This window comes from Centruroides sculpturatus, unplaced genomic scaffold, assembly GCF_000671375.1.
Source record: "Centruroides sculpturatus isolate CEXI.00-Female unplaced genomic scaffold, Cexi_2.0 scaffold5, whole genome shotgun sequence".
In the NCBI taxonomy this organism is placed as follows: domain Eukaryota; kingdom Metazoa; phylum Arthropoda; class Arachnida; order Scorpiones; family Buthidae; genus Centruroides; species Centruroides sculpturatus.
The window spans coordinates 1,783,914-1,808,298 of record NW_019384397.1 but is presented as its reverse complement, the minus strand read 5'-3'; the positions used below and the strand labels follow the sequence as shown (position 1 = coordinate 1,808,298).

The window sequence follows — 24,385 nt, the reverse complement described above, 5'->3', positions numbered from 1 at the left end:
ATGTGATTTCCAGTGCAAACCAGAAGTTCATATATAGTTAATCAGGGCCTCCTGCCCCAAAGTTTTCCATATCTAGTCTTGAATTTCATCTATCTAACTCTGTTCTCGAGATTAAAAAAGGAAGGACAGACAGACAAACAGCAGACTGACAACAATGGAAATTTATAGGTCTACAATTTTTTCAAATTGTAGCCCAATAATTGTTTTGAATAAAGTTATGATAAATATCACTATTAGTAAAATTTTCAATATCTTTGCCAAAAAAAAGAACAAAGAAGTTCACAGTGTTTCCATATTTGATCTTCAACTAGAAGTTATATCATCAACAAATTCACTTATATCATTCTAGATTATTGAAAGATATTCTTGAATTAAACTATATGTAGAAAATAATAATTCTTATTAATTTTCATCAAAATAAATATAACTAGAAATATACATTAAAATGTTGGAAATTTAAATTATTTTTTAAACTGAAAATAAAATTATTATACATCATATTCTATCAGTTCTTTATCATACATATATATAATTAATTAAAAGTTCTTAAAAATTAAAATATAAGAAACATAAATTAAATTTTAGGTACCTTTTTGTCCACCACAACCACCACCACCAGAATTATCTGTGCCACCTTCACAGTTTGAAGAAGATATGTTTGCCTTGTTTCAAAGTCAAATCTATACAGATGTCATTTTCTTAGCTGGTAAAGTTGGTTTCTCTGCTCATAAGGCAGTGCTGGCCGCTGTCTGTAATACTTTCTATAAATTGTTTACTATGGATCTGTCATCTGAAATACTTTCTGGATGTCGAAGTACCAGTGATTCTAGTATGGTAAGTTAGTTGTTTGAATATACTATACCTCTATTATATTTTAGTAAATTCTTTTTAATTTGTTTCTCTCTGATATCTATAAATTTAAATTAAGAATAAATATAACTTAATAAAATTTTGGCAGAGTGCCATAATTTAGTATAATGATATATAATTCAAATGATTTAAACAAAGAAACACAGGTGATCCAAAAGTATCCATACATAAGCCTAGACATGTATTTCTGAATGTATATACAGAACAAGTAGGAATTCAAAGGATATGCTCAATGTGGTCACTGTCATTGCACAGTTGAATGCAGGTTGCCCACCAAGTTGTACAGCCTTTGAAACATCAGGGGCCGTAATCTGGTCATTGTCTCTCGTCTCTCACAAGCCAATCGCTGATTGGCTAATCATTTGTTTATGTCTCGAGAGATCATCACGTCTCTCTAAACGTGATTCTGGACAACTTTTTCTCTCTTCACTTCTCTCATATTTTTGCGACGAGTGGATAGTTGTCTTTTGACAGGCCTATTGTCTTTCGCCTCAATTTCGTTATATCCAATATGGACGACTCAATGCTATTCATGCTATATGATCGCCTTACAAAACATTCCCTATCTCGAGAAAGAGTATTTTGAGATAGCGATAATGCTTTTGATTTAGACGATGAGGAATTTCGCTCAAGATTTTTTCTAATGAAAGAAGCTATCACATGGCTGTGCAACGAATCGCAGGATGATTTAATCCGGAGAAAGTCACGGACCATAATTCCACCAGAAATTCAGTTCAGTTTGGTGATGGTATCATGTGTCCCTGAGTGGCATTGTAACATATATGGCCACAATATTGTGACTGCTGCCAGACCCTGCATAAAGAATTATCTCAATCTGTTCTTCCTTAGAGAAGTCCATCATCACTGGTTATCTGCAAAGAAAGAAAAGGTTTGCAATATTGCCTATGTATGGATACTAGTTTTTGCTAAATGAGCATGGGGATAAAAAATTAATTTACATTCTATTTTTAAATTTATTATTATTGCTGTTATATAATGAAATTTACAATATTTTTAAAGATAGTAAAAAAATATTTTAATTTATAGACAAATTTTAAAAATCATTGAAAAAGAATTTTAACTATATTTTATTTAAACTAAAGAAGCTTTAATTGTACTGAATATGAAAGCATTTTTCATCATTTAAAGGATATTTAATATACTTTTTTAATGAATTATAAAATTTAAAGGACTCTTTTCTATGTATAACTAACAGAGTTTGAGAAAGGCTGCATCATTAGCCTGAAGAAAACAAGGTGACTGTTTTGCCAAATTGCCTGCCATTTTATTATTCTAATCTGACTGAGAAATGTTAGGGACAGTTGATATGTCAATGAACAAATACACAGGAAGCAAGCTTTGTATATTCTGGATAGATCATTAGGAAAAATGATTATCTGATTGTGAGACAAGCTCAAACAGCATCTTTATCCACCATCCAGAGACAGATGAATGCCACCTGTCTCTGGATGGTGGATAAAAATGCTGTTATATAAAACTCTGGATGAAGACTCTTTTGCAGAGGAGAATTTACATATATAGTGACCATTATATAGCCTGCCATTAACACTCCAACATTATTGCTTTCATTTTCAGTGGTTATGGACTGACAGCATATTGTCATTAGTAATGAATCTCAAGTTTTGTTTGGGAACATATGACCATTTCAATCCTGTCTTTGCTGTTGAATGGCACATTGCCCTCAAATGCAGTCTAGGAGAACTATCTCATATAACAGTCAAATACCTCTAGTAATGGTACAAGGGACATTGATAACACAGTGGTACATTCAAGAAATCCTGCACTTTCACATGTTGCTTGTGATGGCAGACCTACAAACAGAGACAATTATGGGAAATCCTAGCTGTTATGTTGCTGCACTTCCTCGGGTTGCCTGGTCTCCAGAGGGTCCAAGTCCTCATCCATTGAGCATTTGTAGAACCAGGTGGAATGACATCTTTAGCAGTCATAAGTATAAAGGATTTGGAGCCCCTGGACAAGTCTATCACAAGATAGCGTATTGTACTTGTGTGTCTCAATGCCTGATTATATCACATGTATCCAGGCAAGAAGGAAGGTCCTATAAAGTACTAAAGGTTCCTTTTAATTTGTACTGTTGTTACACAGAAAATTGTGATAATGATGGTAATAAGTGATTACAATATCAAATAGTTTTTGTCAATTCCAATGCCTTCTCTTGGTGTATAATTTTGTTTTTCAGTGAGTGTATATTGTAGTATTTGCATATATGATCTGCTATAAATGTTTTTATTAATAGAACTGCAATTCCTCTATTTTTAAAAATTTTTTTAAATTCTTATTATTTTAGATTAGCACACTAGAAGCATCAGTAGGAAGCTTCAATGCTGATACAGAACAATTAATATGTGAAAGTACGCCAACAACCACCCGTGCCTCTTTTCGTTTACCACGCAATCATCATCATACAAGTAATACCACAAATAACAATAGCAATTCAACTGGCAGTGCGATGGCTGCTAGTATTGTTCGTCGTCGTTCTAGTTGCCAGATACACCCTGAAACAACCACTGCCGCAGCTATGGGTGCCACTCTTGGCAGAGCTGGCATTCAGCGCAATCTTAATCATCTAGCATTCCAGTCTATTAGTTTAGAACAATGTGAAGGTATAGATCATCGTGGAAAAATGACGTCATCTGCACAGACAGTTGTTACAATTTCTAAATTAATCATACCAGCTGCTCTCCAACAAACTCTAAGGTAATTTAAAATTTAAATTTTTTATTTTTATATGATACAATTAAAATTTTATTAAGAAAAATATGATTGTTATAGTCTTTGAATCTTTCTGCCATTATTAATATTTGTTTCTATTACTGCTTGTTGTGAAAGCCAAATCTTGTTAGTCTTCTTAACTGGGAATGTCAACTGTTCTATTAGTTTACAACCATTTTTGACTGAAGCTGACCTAAAGAAGGTTGAAAACAAGCAGTAACAGAAACACACAAAAATATATGAAATTCAATTCATTTTATGTATTTTACAAAAGAAGAAAGTATTTAAAAAATGTGAGACAAACTTATACAACTAAAAATTTCATAAATCTTTCAAATTAAAATTACAATAATTAAATATTAATTTAACAAGTTTAATGTATTTATATATGGATTATTTGGATAATAGTGAGTAATAGCACTTCTCTTGGAATCTCAACAAATATCTCTCTTTTCTGTTCTTGGAACAGTGGACAGTATAAAAAAAAGATTAATAGAGTTTTGAAGTTCTCCACAAAATACACAAATTTGGATGCAAAAGAATGATTTGATTTTATATTTAATATGAAATTTATTCAATGTAATTTGTAGTAATACGAGGTCTGTTCAAAAAGTATCGGACCTTTGGTCCTCAAAAATACATTTATTGATTTTGAGGTACAAAACCCTAATCCCCTTCAAAGTAGTCTTCCTGGTAGTGTATACACTTCTCCCAGCGTTCCTGCCATTGCTGGAAACACTGCTGGAATGCATCTTTTGGAATGGCCATCAGCCAGTCCGTCACATTCCGCACGATGTCTTCTCTCGACTAAAATCGGGTTCCTTTTAGCGGCATTTTCAGCTTGGGAAATAGCCAAAAGTCACACAGAGCCATATGGGGAGAATACGGAGCGTGACGAACCACAGGAGTATTGTGTTTGGTGACGAAAGCCCGAATCAGATGTGCAGAATGGGTGGATGCGTTATCACGATGGCGCTGCCAAGTTTTGATCGACCACAGATCCGGTCATTTGCGTCGCACAGCATCGGAAAGATGACGAAGGACCTCCTGGTAGTACTCCTTTGTGATGGTTTGGCCTCATGGTGCGTACTCACGATACACCACCCCATGAGAGTCGAAAAACTGTCATGTGATATTGCTGCGGACCTACCGCGCTTTTTTTGGCCTTGAGGATCATCCCTGAAAGCCTGCTGAATCTTGCGAATGGTTTACGCTCGGGTATCGCCAAGGTTTTTGGCAAAATTTGATGTAATATCGCTGCTCACATTGTTCAGTCATTTTCCAACTTAGTGGAATCCGACGAGAGCTCACTACATGTCTTCACTCATAGGCTGACTGCCAACGACTAACGCTTCCTGCAGGCGGGAAAAAATTCAGGGCTGTGCATGACTGTCCCCTCCACAACTCCACCGAAAGAGGCCTCCCGCGCATCATTGGTTTACGCGGAAAAAATAAAAGTCCTCGTATAATTGAACAGATTTCGTATAATTGTAGCTTCATAGTGAAGATGATAATTAAATATATCTTATTCAATAAGCATGTACTAACATTCTGAATACCAAGGGTGAAATAATGAAGTATTGGGTTGTTCGGAAAGTAATTTTGTTTTTTTTACCACTAGATGGATTAGTTGTATTTTTCCTGCCATTTTCATTCTAAACTGTATTATCAATATATATTTTGACAGCTAGCATTTTAAGGCTTATTTGTAAAAAAATTTTGTTTGATTCTGTGCAATTGTTTATTTTTTTGTGTCCCTTCAAATATGGAAGATCGAAAGCAGCATTTTCAGCATAGTTTGCTCTTTTATTACCGAAAAGGTAAGAATGCTGTTCAAGCAAGAAAATTGTGTGACGTGTATGGAGAAAATGTATTAAAAGAATGACAGTGCCAAAACTGGTTTACAAAATTTTGTTCTGGCAATTTCAATATTGAAGATGCACTACGTTCTGGATGGCCAGTTGAAGCCAATGAAAACAAAATAAAGGTACTGATTGAAGCAAACTGCTGAATAACAACACGTGAAATTACTAAGAGATTAAATTTGTCAAATTGAACTGTTTATGATTATTTGAAACAAATTGGTTTTGTTTCAAAGCTTAATATATGGGTTCCACATGTTTTTAAAGAGAGATGCTCTCTTTGGTGGGATTTTAAGGAAATTTTTTTTTGGAGCTTTTACCAGACAAATTTAACAATTGATTTGAAAGTGTACTGCCATTGAGTAAACAAGTTGAATAATATCATCAAACAGAAAAGGCAGCCAGAATTGATCAACAAAACAGGTATAGTGTTTTACCACGATAATGTCAAATTTCACACAAGTTTGATAACTCGTCAGAAACTGTTATAACTTAGATAGGATGTGCTATCACACCAACCATATGTGCCAGATCGAACACACTCAGATTATTACTTGTTTCAATCTATACAAAATTTTTTTAACTGTAAGACACTTACTTGAAATGACAATGTCAAAAATCATTTGGATCGGTTTTTTGTAAGCAACGATGAAAACTTTTATGAATGTTAAATCATGCTACTACCAGAAATGATGACAACAGGTATTTGACCAAAATGGTCGATATATAATTCAATAAAATATTTATTTATTATATAAATATTGTTTTTTTTTCCCCACGGAAAAAACGAAATTACTTTCCGAACAATCCAATATTTACCTCTTGTGGTCTAACTGATTAGATATAAACAATCAGAGTTTGAGACCAATAATCCTGATAATTCCCACTATTTGCAAGAATTAAATTAGGATTAAAGGATTAAGATTAAAATATCTTTTATAACAACATTAGACAGTGAGTTGATCCACGGGTAAGCCTATTGTAAAGATATTGTTCTGAATAGAACTTTTGCAGAAGTTGATATTCTAATGATTGAATATTTTACAAAATACTACAAATAAAATTTTGAATAATATTAATTAATTTAATTTTTAAAAACATGAATTTTCAATGAATATTTACCAGATTCTAGTCTAGTTGCATAGTCTGAGCTGATTGATTGAACTTAAACATACTTCACAAGAACTGAAGTTAGATTTTGTTAATAACCAAATTGGTGCTACATATAAACATTTACCCAAACATATTGAGTAAAATAACTCTTGTGCTATTTTTATTGAACTAACTTTTATATTGGAAGATGAAGAAATAAACCCTTATTTTTATTTACATGAATAGTTTGTCAGATGATATAAAATTTTTTGTAACAATACAGTGGGTGATCAGCTAATGAACAAATTGGATAACGAACACTTTCACGAATGATTTTTATGAATCAGACAACGAACACTTCACTGAACAAACACAAGAAGAAGCAATGTAAAATAACGAATACTGATTGGTCTTCCTTTCTCTTCAGGCAACAATTCAAAACTTTTCGGAGCACGTGAGACGTTGACATCAACGTTCTACCCAGTATATACTGATCAGATAGTATTCCCCCAAACTTTGAAACTCTCCCTTGTAATTCCAGCCTTTTATATTTCTGACAGAAACAATTCTTTTACGTTTTCTTCTGAAAATGCAGATTTATGCCGATATCTGCTATTAAAGATCTTTTGAAGAAGTGGGAGGATGTCAGAACAATGGTCTTAAAATGGCATCCAAACCAGATTGAGGTTAATAGGCCTAGGGATCTCTACAATTACACTGCTATTAATTACTTCTGAAAAATCATGAAGAAGATAGAAAAGCAATCGACATTGGACAGATTCTTTAACCCTCACAAATGGAAAAAAGCATGACTAATAAAAATGCAAGACCGTGTATATATGTATTTTTATTATTACACATGAATAAATGTAGTAAGAAAGTATATATTTATTTTTTTGGGGTCTCCAGAATGAATTAATCAAATTCCCATAGAAACCTATGGTAAATCGATAATCGGTTAATGAACAATTCGGATAGCAAACAAAGTATTGGAACTGATTATGTTCATTAACCGATCACCTACTGTATTTAATTAATACAAAATATTCTTATTTTTCTAAATTAAAAAANAAAGTAGTCTCCCTGGTAGTGTATACACTTCTCCCAGCGTTCCTGCCATTGCTGGAAACACTGCTGGAATGCATCTTTTGGAATGGCCATCAGCCAGTCCGTCACATTCCGCACGATGTCTTCTCTCGACTAAAATCGGGTTCCTTTTAGCGGCATTTTCAGCTTGGGAAATAGCCAAAAGTCACACAGAGCCATATGGGGAGAATACGGAGCGTGACGAACCACAGGAGTATTGTGTTTGGTGACGAAAGCCCGAATCAGATGTGCAGAATGGGTGGATGCGTTATCACGATGGCGCTGCCAAGTTTTGATCGACCACAGATCCGGTCATTTGCGTCGCACAGCATCGGAAAGATGACGAAGGACCTCCTGGTAGTACTCCTTTGTGATGGTTTGGCCTCATGGTGCGTACTCACGATACACCACCCCATGAGAGTCGAAAAACTGTCATGTGATATTGCTGCGGACCTACCGCGCTTTTTTTGGCCTTGAGGATCATCCCTGAAAGCCTGCTGAATCTTGCGAATGGTTTACGCTCGGGTATCGCCAAGGTTTTTGGCAAAATTTGATGTAATATCGCTGCTCACATTGTTCAGTCATTTTCCAACTTAGTGGAATCTGACGAGAGCTCACTACATGTCTTCACTCATAGGCTGACTGCCAACGACTAACGCTTCCTGCAGGCGGGAAAAAATTCAGGGCTGTGCATGACTGTCCCCTCCACAACTCCACCAAAGGAGTCACTCATAGGCCGATTGCCAATGACTGACGCTTCCTGCAGGCGGGAAAAAATTCAGGGCTGTGCATGACTGTCCCCTCCACAACTCCACCGAAAGAGGCCTCCCGCGCATCATTGGTTTACGCGGAAAAAATAAAAGTCCTCGTATAATTGAACAGATTTCGTATAATTGTAGCTTCATAGTGAAGATGATAATTAAATATATCTTATTCAATAAGCATGTACTAACATTCTGAATACCAAGGGTGAAATAATGAAGTATTGGGTTGTTCGGAAAGTAATTTTGTTTTTTTTACCACTAGATGGATTAGTTGTATTTTTCCTGCCATTTTCATTCTAAACTGTATTATCAATATATATTTTGACAGCTAGCATTTTAAGGCTTATTTGTAAAAAAATTTTGTTTGATTCTGTGCAATTGTTTATTTTTTTGTGTCCCTTCAAATATGGAAGATCGAAAGCAGCATTTTCAGCATAGTTTGCTCTTTTATTACCGAAAAGGTAAGAATGCTGTTCAAGCAAGAAAATTGTGTGACGTGTATGGAGAAAATGTATTAAAAGAATGACAGTGCCAAAACTGGTTTACAAAATTTTGTTCTGGCAATTTCAATATTGAAGATGCACTATGTTCTGGATGGCCAGTTGAAGCCAATGAAAACAAAATAAAGGTACTGATTGAAGCAAACTGCTGAATAACAACACGTGAAATTACTAAGAGATTAAATTTGTCAAATTGAACTGTTTATGATTATTTGAAACAAATTGGTTTTGTTTCAAAGCTTAATATATGGGTTCCACATGTTTTTAAAGAGAGATGCTCTCTTTGGTGGGATTTTAAGGAAATTTTTTTTTGGAGCTTTTACCAGACAAATTTAACAATTGATTTGAAAGTGTACTGCCATTGAGTAAACAAGTTGAATAATATCATCAAACAGAAAAGGCAGCCAGAATTGATCAACAAAACAGGTATAGTGTTTTACCACGATAATGTCAAATTTCACACAAGTTTGATAACTCGTCAGAAACTGTTATAACTTAGATAGGATGTGCTATCACACCAACCATATGTGCCAGATCGAACACACTCAGATTATTACTTGTTTCAATCTATACAAAATTTTTTTAACTGTAAGACACTTACTTGAAATGACAATGTCAAAAATCATTTGGATCGGTTTTTTGTAAGCAACGATCAAAACTTTTATGAATGTTAAATCATGCTACTACCAGAAATGATGACAACAGGTATTTGACCAAAATGGTCGATATATAATTCAATAAAATATTTATTTATTATATAAATATTGTTTTTTTTTCCCCACGGAAAAAACGAAATTACTTTCCGAACAATCCAATATTTACCTCTTGTGGTCTAACTGATTAGATATAAACAATCAGAGTTTGAGACCAATAATCCTGATAATTCCCACTATTTGCAAGAATTAAATTAGGATTAAAGGATTAAGATTAAAATATCTTTTATAACAACATTAGACAGTGAGTTGATCCACGGGTAAGCCTATTGTAAAGATATTGTTCTGAATAGAACTTTTGCAGAAGTTGATATTCTAATGATTGAATATTTTACAAAATACTACAAATAAAATTTTGAATAATATTAATTAATTTAATTTTTAAAAACATGAATTTTCAATGAATATTTACCAGATTCTAGTCTAGTTGCATAGTCTGAGCTGATTGATTGAACTTAAACATACTTCACAAGAACTGAAGTTAGATTTTGTTAATAACCAAATTGGTGCTACATATAAACATTTACCCAAACATATTGAGTAAAATAACTCTTGTGCTATTTTTATTGAACTAACTTTTATATTGGAAGATGAAGAAATAAACCCTTATTTTTATTTACATGAATAGTTTGTCAGATGATATAAAATTTTTTGTAACAATACAGTGGGTGATCAGCTAATGAACAAATTGGATAACGAACACTTTCACGAATGATTTTTATGAATCAGACAACGAACACTTCACTGAACAAACACAAGAAGAAGCAATGTAAAATAACGAATACTGATTGGTCTTCCTTTCTCTTCAGGCAACAATTCAAAACTTTTCGGAGCACGTGAGACGTTGACATCAACGTTCTACCCAGTATATACTGATCAGATAGTATTCCCCCAAACTTTGAAACTCTCCCTTGTAATTCCAGCCTTTTATATTTCTGACAGAAACAATTCTTTTACGTTTTCTTCTGAAAATGCAGATTTATGCCGATATCTGCTATTAAAGATCTTTTGAAGAAGTGGGAGGATGTCAGAACAATGGTCTTAAAATGGCATCCAAACCAGATTGAGGTTAATAGGCCTAGGGATCTCTACAATTACACTGCTATTAATTACTTCTGAAAAATCATGAAGAAGATAGAAAAGCAATCGACATTGGACAGATTCTTTAACCCTCACAAATGGAAAAAAGCATGACTAATAAAAATGCAAGACCGTGTATATATGTATTTTTATTATTACACATGAATAAATGTAGTAAGAAAGTATATATTTATTTTTTTGGGGTCTCCAGAATGAATTAATCAAATTCCCATAGAAACCTATGGTAAATCGATAATCGGTTAATGAACAATTCGGATAGCAAACAAAGTATTGGAACTGATTATGTTCATTAACCGATCACCCACTGTATTTAATTAATACAAAATATTCTTATTTTTCTAAATTAAAAAATAAATTGAAAAGTCTGCTAGTTTAATATTATAAAGATTGCATAAATTATTATTATTTGTTATATCAAAGTATTTTCTTAAAATGTTTATATAAATTATAATATTTGTGAAAATATACAACTCTAAAATTAGATATTTTCCAAGAAAACTATGATGTTCTAAAATTTCATTATTACATATTGATAATGCTACCATATTATTCAAGGAATGAAATTTAACAGTTTTATAATAAACATATATTATTATATAAATTAATCAAATTCAATTATTTTCGTAAACAAATACGTTGAAAGTGTTAAAAAAAAAAAAATGTTTATTCATTAGCAGAAAAATATTTGTGTTTTTTGTGCTAGATTTTTATGGTGAAGTATGCTAGTGACTTTAGAACTAGCCATTTTATATTAGATGAAAAAAAATTCATTCAGTTGATTGAAAATCAAGAAACTATTTGTATTATTCTCTTATGTGTTTATTCTCTTATAATAGAATTAAAGATTTTAACTCAAATGATGGTTTTGGACTTTCTATTGACCAAAATTTTTGAATTCCTAAAGCTATTTTCTAAGCTAGTCACTAAACTTATTTTGAGATCTTGTTTGAGACTTGAGCATTTCATTGCACAAATTTTGTCACTAACATGTTTGAATTTGGTTTGTAAATCATATTTACATTCTAAATTATTTAATCATAAAAGTTAGAATTAAAGTTGTCAACTTTAAAATCTTTCCAAATTTTCAGTATATTATTATTCTTTACCTTAATTGGAACTTAAAATTACTTATACTTTCATCAAATTAATCATATAACAGTTAAAACTCTGAGAAATTTCATTTCAGACTTTTTATTTCAATCATTCTACCAATTTTATACAACAGATGCATTTCAACACAGTCCTCTTCTGCTATAAAAAAAGAACATGACAAAAATCTTCTTTACTTCACAAATGGGTGCATAGGTAGACACTGGGCATCTTTAACATCACTCTTCAGAATATCACACACATCAATACATGTTTTGGGCATACGCCCCTCTTCCGTCAGCCTTTTCTTTAAGACATTTAGCAAAGAGGTGCTAACTAATACACATCCTTTTTTAAAATACATATATTTACAGTTAAAATTTCCTGACAGTATACTGAACAGCACTTGCACGTAGCCTTTACCAGTGTATTAGTTAGCACCTCTTTACTAAATGTCTTAAAGATAAAGCTGGCAGAAGAGGGGTGTATGCCCAAAACATGTATTGGTGTGTAAGATATTCCTGAATAAAGAGTGATGTTAAAGATGCCCAGTGTCTACCTATGCATGCAGTTGTGAAATAAAGAATAATTAAAAGAAGACACAGTTTCGGAATAAGTCAACGTCAAAAATTTTTATAAAATTAATTATACATTATTACATAAAACATAACTTACACAAAAAAACCATACTGTGTGTAGATTGCACATGATAACTGTGTTCTAGAAATAGCTTTAGAATATAAATGGCACAGTAGTAATAATAGAGGTGACAATTAATGCCCAGTTATTCCTTGTGTTTAAGTTGGCCTATGGTTAACTTGATAAAAGTATATGCAGTTTGAAATTATAATTAATAATATATCAGTTCCTAAGAAACTGTTTATATTCCTTACTTGTTAAGCTTTAATTTGAATGCTACATCAGTAACTGTGGGATATAAGAGCATAAATCATTTGTAACATATGTTTTTCATTATTCATAAAATTAAGCTAATTAAAATCAAGAAATAATATAAATTTTCATCTTTACATTATTCATCTATACTTAATTAATTAGGATGCTGTTTTAATCCATCTGTTTACTTACATAGAATTAATTTGCTTAAGAAATAAGTATTACTGATATGATGATAATAAATATAAGTTTAATATTCTAAAATTAATTAATCATGTTTTCCTTACAGAAGTGAAAAATATTGCAGAATTTAATAAATATGTTGTTTTAATCTATGCAAAAGAAAAGAAATTAATATTAATTCAATTTATCAATCAAATCCATCAGAAATTATTTTAAAAATAGTTTTTTTTATTTTTATAGATATCTATACACAGGTATCTTAGATACAAAGTCTTTAGTAAATTTGCCTGAATTGATGGTAGCTGCAGAATACATGGATATACCAGAATTACAAGTAAGTAAAATTTTCTATATACAGTAAAACTTGCATAAACCAGAATTGCATGGTACCAAATATTTTTTCCAGTTTGGCAGGTTTCTATTTTGAACAATTTTCTTAACAGAAAATTGGTCTGTTCTGAAGAATTTTTCCTGCTTAGGCAGGTTTCTGTTTTATTCAGATTCTATTTTGTACAGGCTTTACTGTAAAGGTTATTTCTACAAGTGAATAAATACAAACTTTGATTGATAAATAAGTGCTTATTTTATAAAATTATTTTGAGAAAACTAGAGTAGTATGATCATATTATTCTAGTTTCAAAAAATTACACATACCCATTTATTACCATATGTATAATTAAAACATTTATTTTAATTATACATACTCATTTTTAACATACATTTAGAGTAATACATATTTCCAAACATTCAATCCACTTTTGTATTCCATGCTTGAAAAAACTTTTTTGATTTTCTTTGATCCATTTCCAAATACAGTAGATCCCCCTATAAGACGGTAGATACGTTCCGTTCTTTATGAATCAATTTTGTAGGAATCATAGTTTACGGACTACGGCTGTTTGAAAGGTTTTCTTTCATAAAATTAATCGATTCTAGACTAATTCGACTCAACATTTCCAAAATACGTATATTTTTTTGAAAATAATCCGTATAAACTACGTTATAAACAAAAAATTGTAGGATTGCTTACCGAGTGTGTACCGTTCGACTACGCCCGTTGCTAAAGCTTGGTTTCGTCGCGGAACAGCGCATCAAACCGCGGCCGCGATTTCTGATATTATTTTTCTGCGAAAACTTCGTTGACCTTTGGAGACATCCTTAATATAAATAATTTTTATGGCCGTTAAATAAGAAATGTTTCTTTCACAAGAAATGTATAAAATTACAGTACTGTATTAGACTTACGGTACCTAATTTACATACTGTACAGACGATAGTAAACTCAACTTACTCGCCTAAACTCTCTGTAGCGTGGCGCTGGACGGCGGAAAGTATATATATAATTATAATAAAGTTACAATAAATTAAGTTAATATATAATTATATGTACAGTACCTAATTTATATATAATTAATATATAATTATATGTACAGTACCTAATTTATATATAATTATATGAACAGACGATACTAAACTCAATTTATCCGCCTAAACGTCCGTAGCGTGGCGCTACGGACGGCGGGAAAGTAGTTCGGCTGCCCGATGACGTTTTACGTATTATAGGAGTTATTTTTACCGTTGTTTACGGATACTGCCACAATTTTTATAGGAATCATAACTATAGGAAACGGTTTTATAGGGGGATCTACTGTAACAACTTGAACTTTGATATCCAATGAAAAAAATTGTTCTTTCAACACTCCCTTTAATTTTGTGAACTAAGGTATGTGCAGAACAACCTATATAACTTTAGATTCCTAAATGTCTTTGTTATTTCCTTGCTGCCAATACTATTTCATATCTGCATCTTTCCTACAATCCAGATCTGACACTGTCAGATTTCTGATTGTTTCCAAAATTGAAGTTATTTTGGTAACCACTAAAAAGGGGTTTATAGACAGATAAACAAATTTGTTATGTTCTTCTAATCCAACATTCACCAAAGGTCAAGAACTACTCAGAAAACAATTTTAATTCACAGAGCTTTTATTTATATGCATTTCAGATAAGAATTTTCACTGAAATCTCTATAGTGAATGTTGGATTAGAAGAACATAACAAATTTGTTTATTTGTCTATAAACCCCTTTTTAGTGGTTACCAAAATAATTGATTATATTTGGCAAATATTGCTGATTTTAGCTTTATATCATAATTGAAGTTGTTTTTGAAAGATCAGTGCTTTTTGTTGAATTATGAAGTTTAGTCTGCTTAAAGTTTAGAAATGATTTAAAGTTTTGTCATGCATAGAATGAAAAAATATAGCAATTGTGTGAAAAGTGAAAAAATAATAAATGATTTTTATTATTTTTAAGGATTGCAGAATATTTTCAGTGCCAAAAATTTCCTAAAAAATTATTGCACATTAGCACACAAAATAAAACATTTTATGAATGAATTAATAATTATTACTACATAGTTTGGAGAATTCAGATTAAATTGGTTTATCCTATAATTTGCTTTATAGTACTAAAATGATAAATTAACTTAGTGTTTTTTAGTTTAAAAATTTTTAATTTAAGCATGTGTCATTATTATAGGATAAGATATACAATTATAAACTTGATGTAATATGTTGATTAGTGGAAGTAAAATTGAATCCAATGAATTATCTATTTTTAGTGCAGGAAGTTAATTAATGGACTTTTCCAAAAATGCAAAATTTATGACTATGACAATCTTGCAATTTTTTATGAAAATTATTTAATTCACCAATTTTTGCAAAAGATAGTCAAAACTCTAAAAGAGTTTATTATTATTATTATTATTTATTCAAAAAGAATAAAATAAAATAATGACTGTATTTTTATGATTTAAAATTTATTATAAAATAAAAAATATTAACAACAAAATATGAAAAATATGTTTATAAAACAATGATAACTTTATTAGGTTATTTAATTGAGACAATTCAGAAAAAATTTTTAAATGCAGATTATTATGTAGGCTGTTTTTTTTTCAACCTCCGATGGTCCATAAAACAAAGACAAGTGTAAATAACAAAATGAATTTATTACCATAAGTTAGGTACAAACATGGTTACTTTTCGACATGGAGAAATGCTTCAATCTTCACTGTGATTATGTCGAAAAGTAACCATGTTTGTACCTAACTTATGGTAATAAATTCATTTTGTTATTTACACTTGTCTTTGTTTTATGGACCATCGGAGGTTGAAAAAAAAACAGCCTACATAATAATCTGCATTTAAAAATTTTTTCTGAATTGTCTCAATTAAATAACCTAATAAAGTTATCATTGTTTTATAAACATATTTTTCATATTTTGTTGTTAATATTTTTTATTTTATAATAAATTTTAAATCATAAAAATACAGTCATTATTTTATTTTATTCTTTTTGAATAAATAATAATAATAATAATAAACTCTTTTAGAGTTTTGACTATCTTTTGCAAAAATTGGTGAATTAAATAATTTTCATAAAAAATTGCAAGATTGTCATAGTCATAAATTTTGCATTTTTGGAAAAGTCCATTAATTAACTTCCTGCACTAAAAATAGATAATTCATTGGATTCAATTTTACTTCCACTAATCAACATATTACATCAAGTTTATAATTGTATATCTTATCCTATAATAATGACACATGCTTAAATTAAAAATTTTTAAACTAAAAAACACTAAGTTAATTTATCATTTTAGTACTATAAAGCAAATTATAGGATAAACCAATTTAATCTGAATTCTCCAAACTATGTAGTAATAATTATTAATTCATTCATAAAATGTTTTATTTTGTGTGCTAATGTGCAATAATTTTTTAGGAAATTTTTGGCACTGAAAATATTCTGCAATCCTTAAAAATAATAAAAATCATTTATTATTTTTTCACTTTTCACACAATTGCTATATTTTTTCATTCTATGCATGACAAAACTTTAAATCATTTCTAAACTTTAAGCAGACTAAACTTCATAATTCAACAAAAAGCACTGATCTTTCAAAAACAACTTCAATTATGATATAAAGCTAAAATCAGCAATATTTGCCAAATATAATCAATTATTTTGGTAACCACTAAAAAGGGGTTTATAGACAAATAAACAAATTTGTTATGTTCTTCTAATCCAACATTCACTATAGAGATTTCAGTGAAAATTCTTATCTGAAATGCATATAAATAAAAGCTCTGTGAATTAAAATTGTTTTCTGAGTAGTTCTTGACCTTTGGTGAATGTTGGATTAGAAGAACATAACAAATTTGTTTATCTGTCTATAAACCCCTTTTTAGTGGTTACCAAAATAACTGATTATATTTGGCAAATATTGCTGATTTTAGCTTTATATCATAATTGAAGTTGTTTTTGAAAGATCAGTGCTTTTTGTTGAATTATGAAGTTTAGTCTGCTTAAAGTTTAGAAATGATTTAAAGTTTTGTCATGCATAGAATGAAAAAATATAGCAATTGTGTGAAAAGTGAAAAAATAATAAATGATTTTTATTATTTTTAAGGATTGCAGAATATTTTCAGTGCCAAAAATTTCCTAAAAAATTATTGCACATTAGCACACAAAATAAAACATTTTATGAATGAATTAATAATTATTACTACATAGTTTGGAGAATTCAGATTAAATTGGTTTATCCTATAATTTGCTTTATAGTACTAAAATGATAAATTAACTTAGTGTTTTTTAGTTTAAAAATTTTTAATTTAAGCATGTGTCATTATTATAGGATAAGATATACAATTATAAACTTGATGTAATATGTTGATTAGTGGAAGTAAAATTGAATCCAATGAATTATCTATTTTTAGTGCAGGAAGTTAATTAATGGACTTTTCCAAAAATGCAAAATTTATGACTATGACAATCTTGCAATTTTTTATGAAAATTATTTAATTCACCAATTTTTGCAAAAGATAGTCAAAACTCTAAAAGAGTTTATTATTATTATTATTATTTATTCAAAAAGAATAAAATAAAATAATGACTGTATTTTTATGATTTAAAATTTATTATAAAATAAAAAATATTAACAACAAAATATGAAAAATATGTTTATAAAACAATGATAACTTTATTAGGTTATTTAATTGAGACAATTCAGAAAAAATTTTTAAATGCAGATTATTATGTAGGCTGTTTTTTTTTCAACCTCCGATGGTCCATAAAACAAAGACAAGTGTAAATAACAAAATGAATTTATTACCATAAGTTAGGTACAAACATGGTTACTTTTCGACATGGAGAAATGCTTCAATCTTCACTGTGATTATGTCGAAAAGTAACCATGTTTGTACCTAACTTATGGTAATAAATTCATTTTGTTATTTACACTTGTCTTTGTTTTATGGACTATCAGAGATTGAAAAAACAGCCCTCATAATTTGCAAATTTTCCATGTAGGGGAATGAATGAATATTTCATTTTAATTCAAGCCAATATGAAATTTCATCCATTAAATAGTGTAGAAAAGAGTTTAGAAATAAAATTGGATTTTATTTTTTGGTTTTTTTTATAAAAATTGAAACCACAGTTCTACCACACTTATGTGCTAGCAATAGGGACAAGTCAAGTTTATAACTTCTATGTAAGTAAACAGTGATGTAAAAAAATGACTGAACTGTTCAGAAACAAAGTAAACATTGTTCCAATTTCACTTTTAACTTAAAACACAAGATCCCCATTTTGATGTATTTTCCCAATTAATGTTTATAGGTTTAGCTTAGATGCTACTCCATTTTATTATAACATTTTGCAACTATTGTCATATTAATTTTCTACCATAATTGTCTCTGGAACTGCTTTAATTCCCCAAACCTAGTTCATGACCAGACATATTCTGAACCCAATTTTTACTTCTTTTTTTTTAAACTGGCTATATTATTTTACCTCTTCCCAAATTTACTTTATAGAAATTGAAATATTATTTATGAATTAGCCCTCATATTTAAAATAAATCCATATACCAATTATAAAAATCACACATTTCATAAAGAAAAACTTTATAGTTGATACTTTATTTAAATTTTTTTAAAAATTCTATATTGTCATTCATACAATTAAAAACTTTATATAAGGTTTTAAATTATTCCATAAAACAGTTACCTAAATTATGAATTTTTTACAAAAATGAAGAAAAATGCTCTTAACCTTTGTTTCATTTGTACAAAAGCAGTCATTATTTACAAAACTGTTTATAGTGGGACAGAGAAAGTTTGCATAAATTAAAATTAAAGGAATAAAAAGTTTTTAAATTTTATTTTTAAATAAATAATTTTAAAAAGTTTTTAAATTAGCTGCTGTAATTATTGTCAGGAATAAGTCAGCCAATGTGATAGAACACATGCATGAATAGAGGGATATTACATTCTGATGTAATTGTGTGCATAGAGAAAGTATTATGCTTTAGATGCAAAGTAAAAAGTATAAAAAGGTTACCATTTGTATCAAGAGATTTTGAATTATCAATTATTATATAATTAGTTAAAATTAAAAATTACAAGAACAACTTAAGATATATATATTTTATGGTTGATTGAGTATAATAAAAATGAAGTGAATTATAATCTTTGCAAAAATGAAAGTTTGTATCTTAAAATTTTGAAACTAAAAAAGATAAATAAGTCAATGCAATCAATAATAATGATTGCTTGATAGCAATACACTACTAATATGTATGCATATTATTTGAATGCTGATATTTAGATATTTTGAAAGTTAGGAGAGATTTAGATATAAAAAAAAAATGTGAAATTCATGTGTATTATTTTTATTAATTACATAAAAATTTTTTACCTTTTTAAATTTATAAATACAAATAATAAATGATTTTCAATGTCAACTTTTTGAAAGAACTGTTATGAATAATTCTTTTTGGTTTATTATATTTTCTTAAATTTTTGAAAAAATGTTTAAGAGGAATACTTAACAAGAATAATTGTTTCCATCCAAAACATTGAAATATTACAAGTATAATAACTCTCCAAAACTGGAATAGTATAAACCCACACAACAAAACCAATACCAGCAACTATGTAATTAATAAATAAAGAAATATTTACTAATGTTTTTGTCCATTTAAAATAGACATCATCAGGCAAAAAACACAGAACAAAATGGCTAAATTAAAATTTGAATGTGTTATATGAAGAATTTACATGTTCATATTAAAATTGTCAATGGAACAGTTCATGCCTATAGTTTAAAATTATATATATTACTATACATTTTAAAATTATATTTCGAACAAAAAAAAATATATATATATACAGTGGTATCTTAGTATACATCTGCTTTAGAATACGTCCTGTTTGGACGAAACAAATTTTGCTCGGTATATGACTTTTGTTCAGTATACTATTTAATTCAATTATACGCGCCGCCATCTATGAACAAGTAGCACTATCAGTGTACTAGACCAGACTAGATATTCACGGTGCCACAGTTTATAACTTTGTTAAATTTTTTCTGATTTTAATTTGTAAGTAAAATGTTATTATTTTTATTAATCATGAATTGCAAAAAGACAAATGAAAAGCAACAGAAAACTAAAATAATGACTAGAATCACAAAGGAACTGAAAAAAGAGATTGTTGAGAAATATGAAGGTGGCATGTGTGTTCAAGATTTAACTATTGCATACTGTATTCTGAGAATGAAGATATTGACAATTGTGAAAAATAAAGACATTATTAAATCTGCTAACTTTGCAAAAAGAGTTAAATCAATTTCTAAACAGAGATCGAAGACATTAGATCATGTTGAGAAATTGCTTTTGCTTGGATAACTGAAAAACAGTGTGCTGGCGACATCCTATCAGAAGCAATTATTTGTGAGAAAGCTAAAAGGATACATGCTGATCTCATGAAAAATTAAGCAGGAACTAGCCAGGAAAGCAAGGTGTTTAAAGCCAGCCATTTTTTTTTACGTGAGAACAGATTAATTATTTTTACATTACTTCTTATGGGAAAGGTTGGTTTGGTATACGTCCTATTCGGTATAAGTCCAAACATCAGGAATGGGTTAAGGTTGTATACCGAGGTTCCACTGTATTATATATTATTCAAAAGTATTAAAGAATAATTTATAAAACGTGTTTAAATTGTTTCCCATAAACATTACATACGTAGATTAATATAAATGTCGTAATGACAAATTAATTTCCTAATAATTATTTTGACACAAATAACAGATTTAATTTAAATTTTGATCAATGTGAAATTGAATGAGTCTAATCAGGAGTATACAAGAGAGCCTTTACAAGAGTTCAAAGATGGCATGCCATGCAGTAGACAGTGTGTCTGTTTCTTTGAGATTAATACCCACTCCATCCGTAAATGCTCTATAGATTTCAATTGACTTCAGGTATTTAAGTTGTGCTCTATCAGAAACCCTGTGTAACAATTTTATGTCCTGAAGCTCAACATGTATGTTCTCATTTTGAGCATAAGTTGCTAATGCCATAGTTGAAATCTTCTTTCTTACAGAGCAGGGGTCTCCAAACTATTGCCCGCGGACCAACACCGGCCCACGAGAATAACCAATCTGGCCTGCGTTAGTGTACCAGACAAACCCTGTATCCAGCCCTCCATAGTTTATTTTGATTACATTGTAAAATTTACAATATAAGTAAATCATATAAAATAATAATTAGATGTTTTTATTTAACAACCAATTAAGAAACACAATAAGTGACATACATAGGTAATTCACATAATGAAATTAAACATTATAATTATGATTAATGAGATTTATGTAGCTGTAACTTTCCACTGATAATTGTTTGCCGGTTGTGGATTAAGTTTACTAATGGAAATTATCAACAGCAACCTACTCGTCAGTTAATTTGGATCTGTAAATACTTTTTGTATATTTCATTTTGGAGAATTTTTTCACACAGATAAGTAGTGCTAAAAGTGGAAAAAAAAGCCACGAGCAAATTTTTGCAACTGATCAAACTGAGTGGAAGACACTTATAAAATTCTAGCAATGATGACTTTAAATATTTTTTTTTAAAAATATCATTACACTGCAAATCAATCATTTCCATTTGAAGTTCTGGGGCAAGGGTTTCTATATCAGTGTTAAAAGGATTTTGAAAAATCGTGATATTGTTTGCAATTGCATCGAAATCTGAAAAACAAGACTCAAAATTTATTTTTAAAGCACCCAAAGCTTCAATTGTGAAATTTACTGGAATTAGAGTCTCAGTTTGCTGACTGAATATTTGGCATGTATTAAAATGCGTGAAACATTTTTTGTTCAATTGAGATTGAAATAAAACAATTTTTTGTTGAAAGAACTTAATATGAGTGTATAAATCAGGCAAAAGCTGGTTTTCTCCTTGTAATTTTAAATTAAGGTCATTCATATGTTTAGTTAAATCTGTATAAAATGATAACTTCCATAACCACTCATTGTTTTGTAACTCAGCCAGTGGATGATTCCTTTTATTCAAGAAAATTTTGATTATTGCTTGCAGCTCAAAAAATCACATTAGAACTTTTTTGCAGCTAAGCCCTGCGTACTGCATAATATGGTAAGTCATTTTCTCCAATCCTTTCATTAAACTTGCGGAATTAATGATTGAGCACATATGATCTGATATAATTAACAGCTGACATGACTGGCTTTAAAACTTCTGACATAGCCAAGCATTTTCTGCACAAAGACTGTTGATAAATGATGCAATGTACGATTAGTGATTTTGAACCATTGTCATTTTCTACCGTCTATGATACAAGAGCAACAACACCTTTATTTTTTCCACACATTTTTGCCACCATCAGTAGCATTACATGTCAAGTTTTTCCATTGAAAATTGTTTAACTCCTTTAAAAATATCTTCTCTAGTGGTCATGAATGTTATAAATGTCAAGACTCTCTTCATACACTTCATAATTTTTATCTATCCCTTGAATAAAAACTAACACTTGAGCAATATCTGAAACATCTGTTGACTCATCCAGGCCTAAGAGAACCACATAGCTTTAATATCATGATATATAAAATTAGTTATGCGAAAAATTTGAAAATAATAATGATTATTATAAGGTGTCATATTAAGTGTCAATTTTTGTCAGACAATTGAGTTAATATATTTTCTGCAATATCATCTACTCTTCAAGCCACAGTGTTTGCTGACAAACTGATGTAAATAAGTTATTTTTTTCTGGACACATTTCTTTTGTTGTTGCAATCATGCAATCCTTAATTAATTTGCTGTCATTAAATGGTTTTCCATGTTTCGCTATTGAATGGACCACGCAGAAACTAGCACGAGTTGCTGCTTCTTGTTCAGCATTTACTTTCTTACACAACAATTGCTGAGATTTCAACCCATGTTTCAAAGATTCATATTTTTCTAACTGTAGGCTTCCTGTAAATTTGAAGTAATTTTGAGAATGTTTAGTCTCGTAATGACGTTTTATATTGTATTCTTTGAGGACTGATATTGTTTCATTGCAAATTATACACATTGCCTTATTACTTGACTCAATCATAAAATATTGATATCCTTATTGCTTTTTAAATGTTCTGCATTCACTATCTATCTTTTGTTTCTTTTGTGTAGATTTGTATAAATATGGAAAAGTGATGTAACTTCAAATCAAAATAATGTCAATTAATACTATTTAGAGCAGGAGTTCTGAGTAAACAAAATACACTGGATTTATCTTTAAGACACTTTTAATTAAATTAAACACTCACAATTAAATGCACTGTATTTTCACTAAAAAACTATAGTCACAAAACACACTAGTTGCACTATATTTCACTTTTCAGATCAAACTTGTTGCTCCAAATTCAAACTTTGGAACTGTCCAACTCTTGGTTGTCTCCTGTATTTGTACCATGCATCCTCCACAAGATGTCACTACTATACATGTAGCATGGTCGTAAGTAGTCATAACAATACATAATGCAAAGCATGCGCATTGGCTATCTCTGCTGAAATGAAATGTCCTTGACACTTGCCCATAAATACCAACTGAAATTGTGAATGGAGATCAGTCAACCCCCACGTCCTGCACCATAGATATCTCACTCATCAGCTAGTTCCAAAACGAAAATTTGCACATAATTCAAAACTACAGTATGTTGGTATTTTGAGCTAGCTAGATCTTGGCCCTTGGGACTTAGTGGCGGAGTCAGTGTGGCCCTTAGGCTAAAAAGTTTAGACACCCCTGTTATAGAGTATTCATGCTTCTTCATCCTAACCCCAAGACCCTTCACTGTCACATCGATATATGAGTTGCTTACTTGCCAAATTGATTAACTCCACAAAACAAAAAGTATAAAAATTGAGAATATAAATTATTTTTTAAAATTCCTTTTAAACTTTAAATTTAAATAAACATTGCAGAATGTATTATTATATATCAATATATTAAAGCTATGTTTTAATATAACGATATATAAAATTAGTTATGCAAAAAATTTGAAAATAATAACAATTGTATTAAGGATTTATAAATGGAGTTAATCAATTTGGCCTGTGAATGGC

At 30.0% G+C, this 24,385-nt stretch overlaps 1 protein-coding gene across 10 annotated transcripts in view; it reads left to right on the top strand.

Annotated features, from left to right (window-relative positions):
• The window catches only part of LOC111618480 (rho-related BTB domain-containing protein 1-like), a 153,950-nt gene that overhangs the window by 112,592 nt on the left and 16,973 nt on the right, over positions 1 to 24,385 (top strand). For all 10 annotated transcript variants that reach the window (XM_023360031.1, XM_023360022.1, XM_023360028.1 and 7 more), the window contains 3 exons: positions 586 to 834; positions 3,200 to 3,609; positions 13,149 to 13,242. In XM_023360031.1, the coding sequence (XP_023215799.1) occupies positions 586 to 834; positions 3,200 to 3,609; positions 13,149 to 13,242 (753 nt within the window). The remainder of the gene's footprint in view (positions 1 to 585; positions 835 to 3,199; positions 3,610 to 13,148; positions 13,243 to 24,385) is intronic.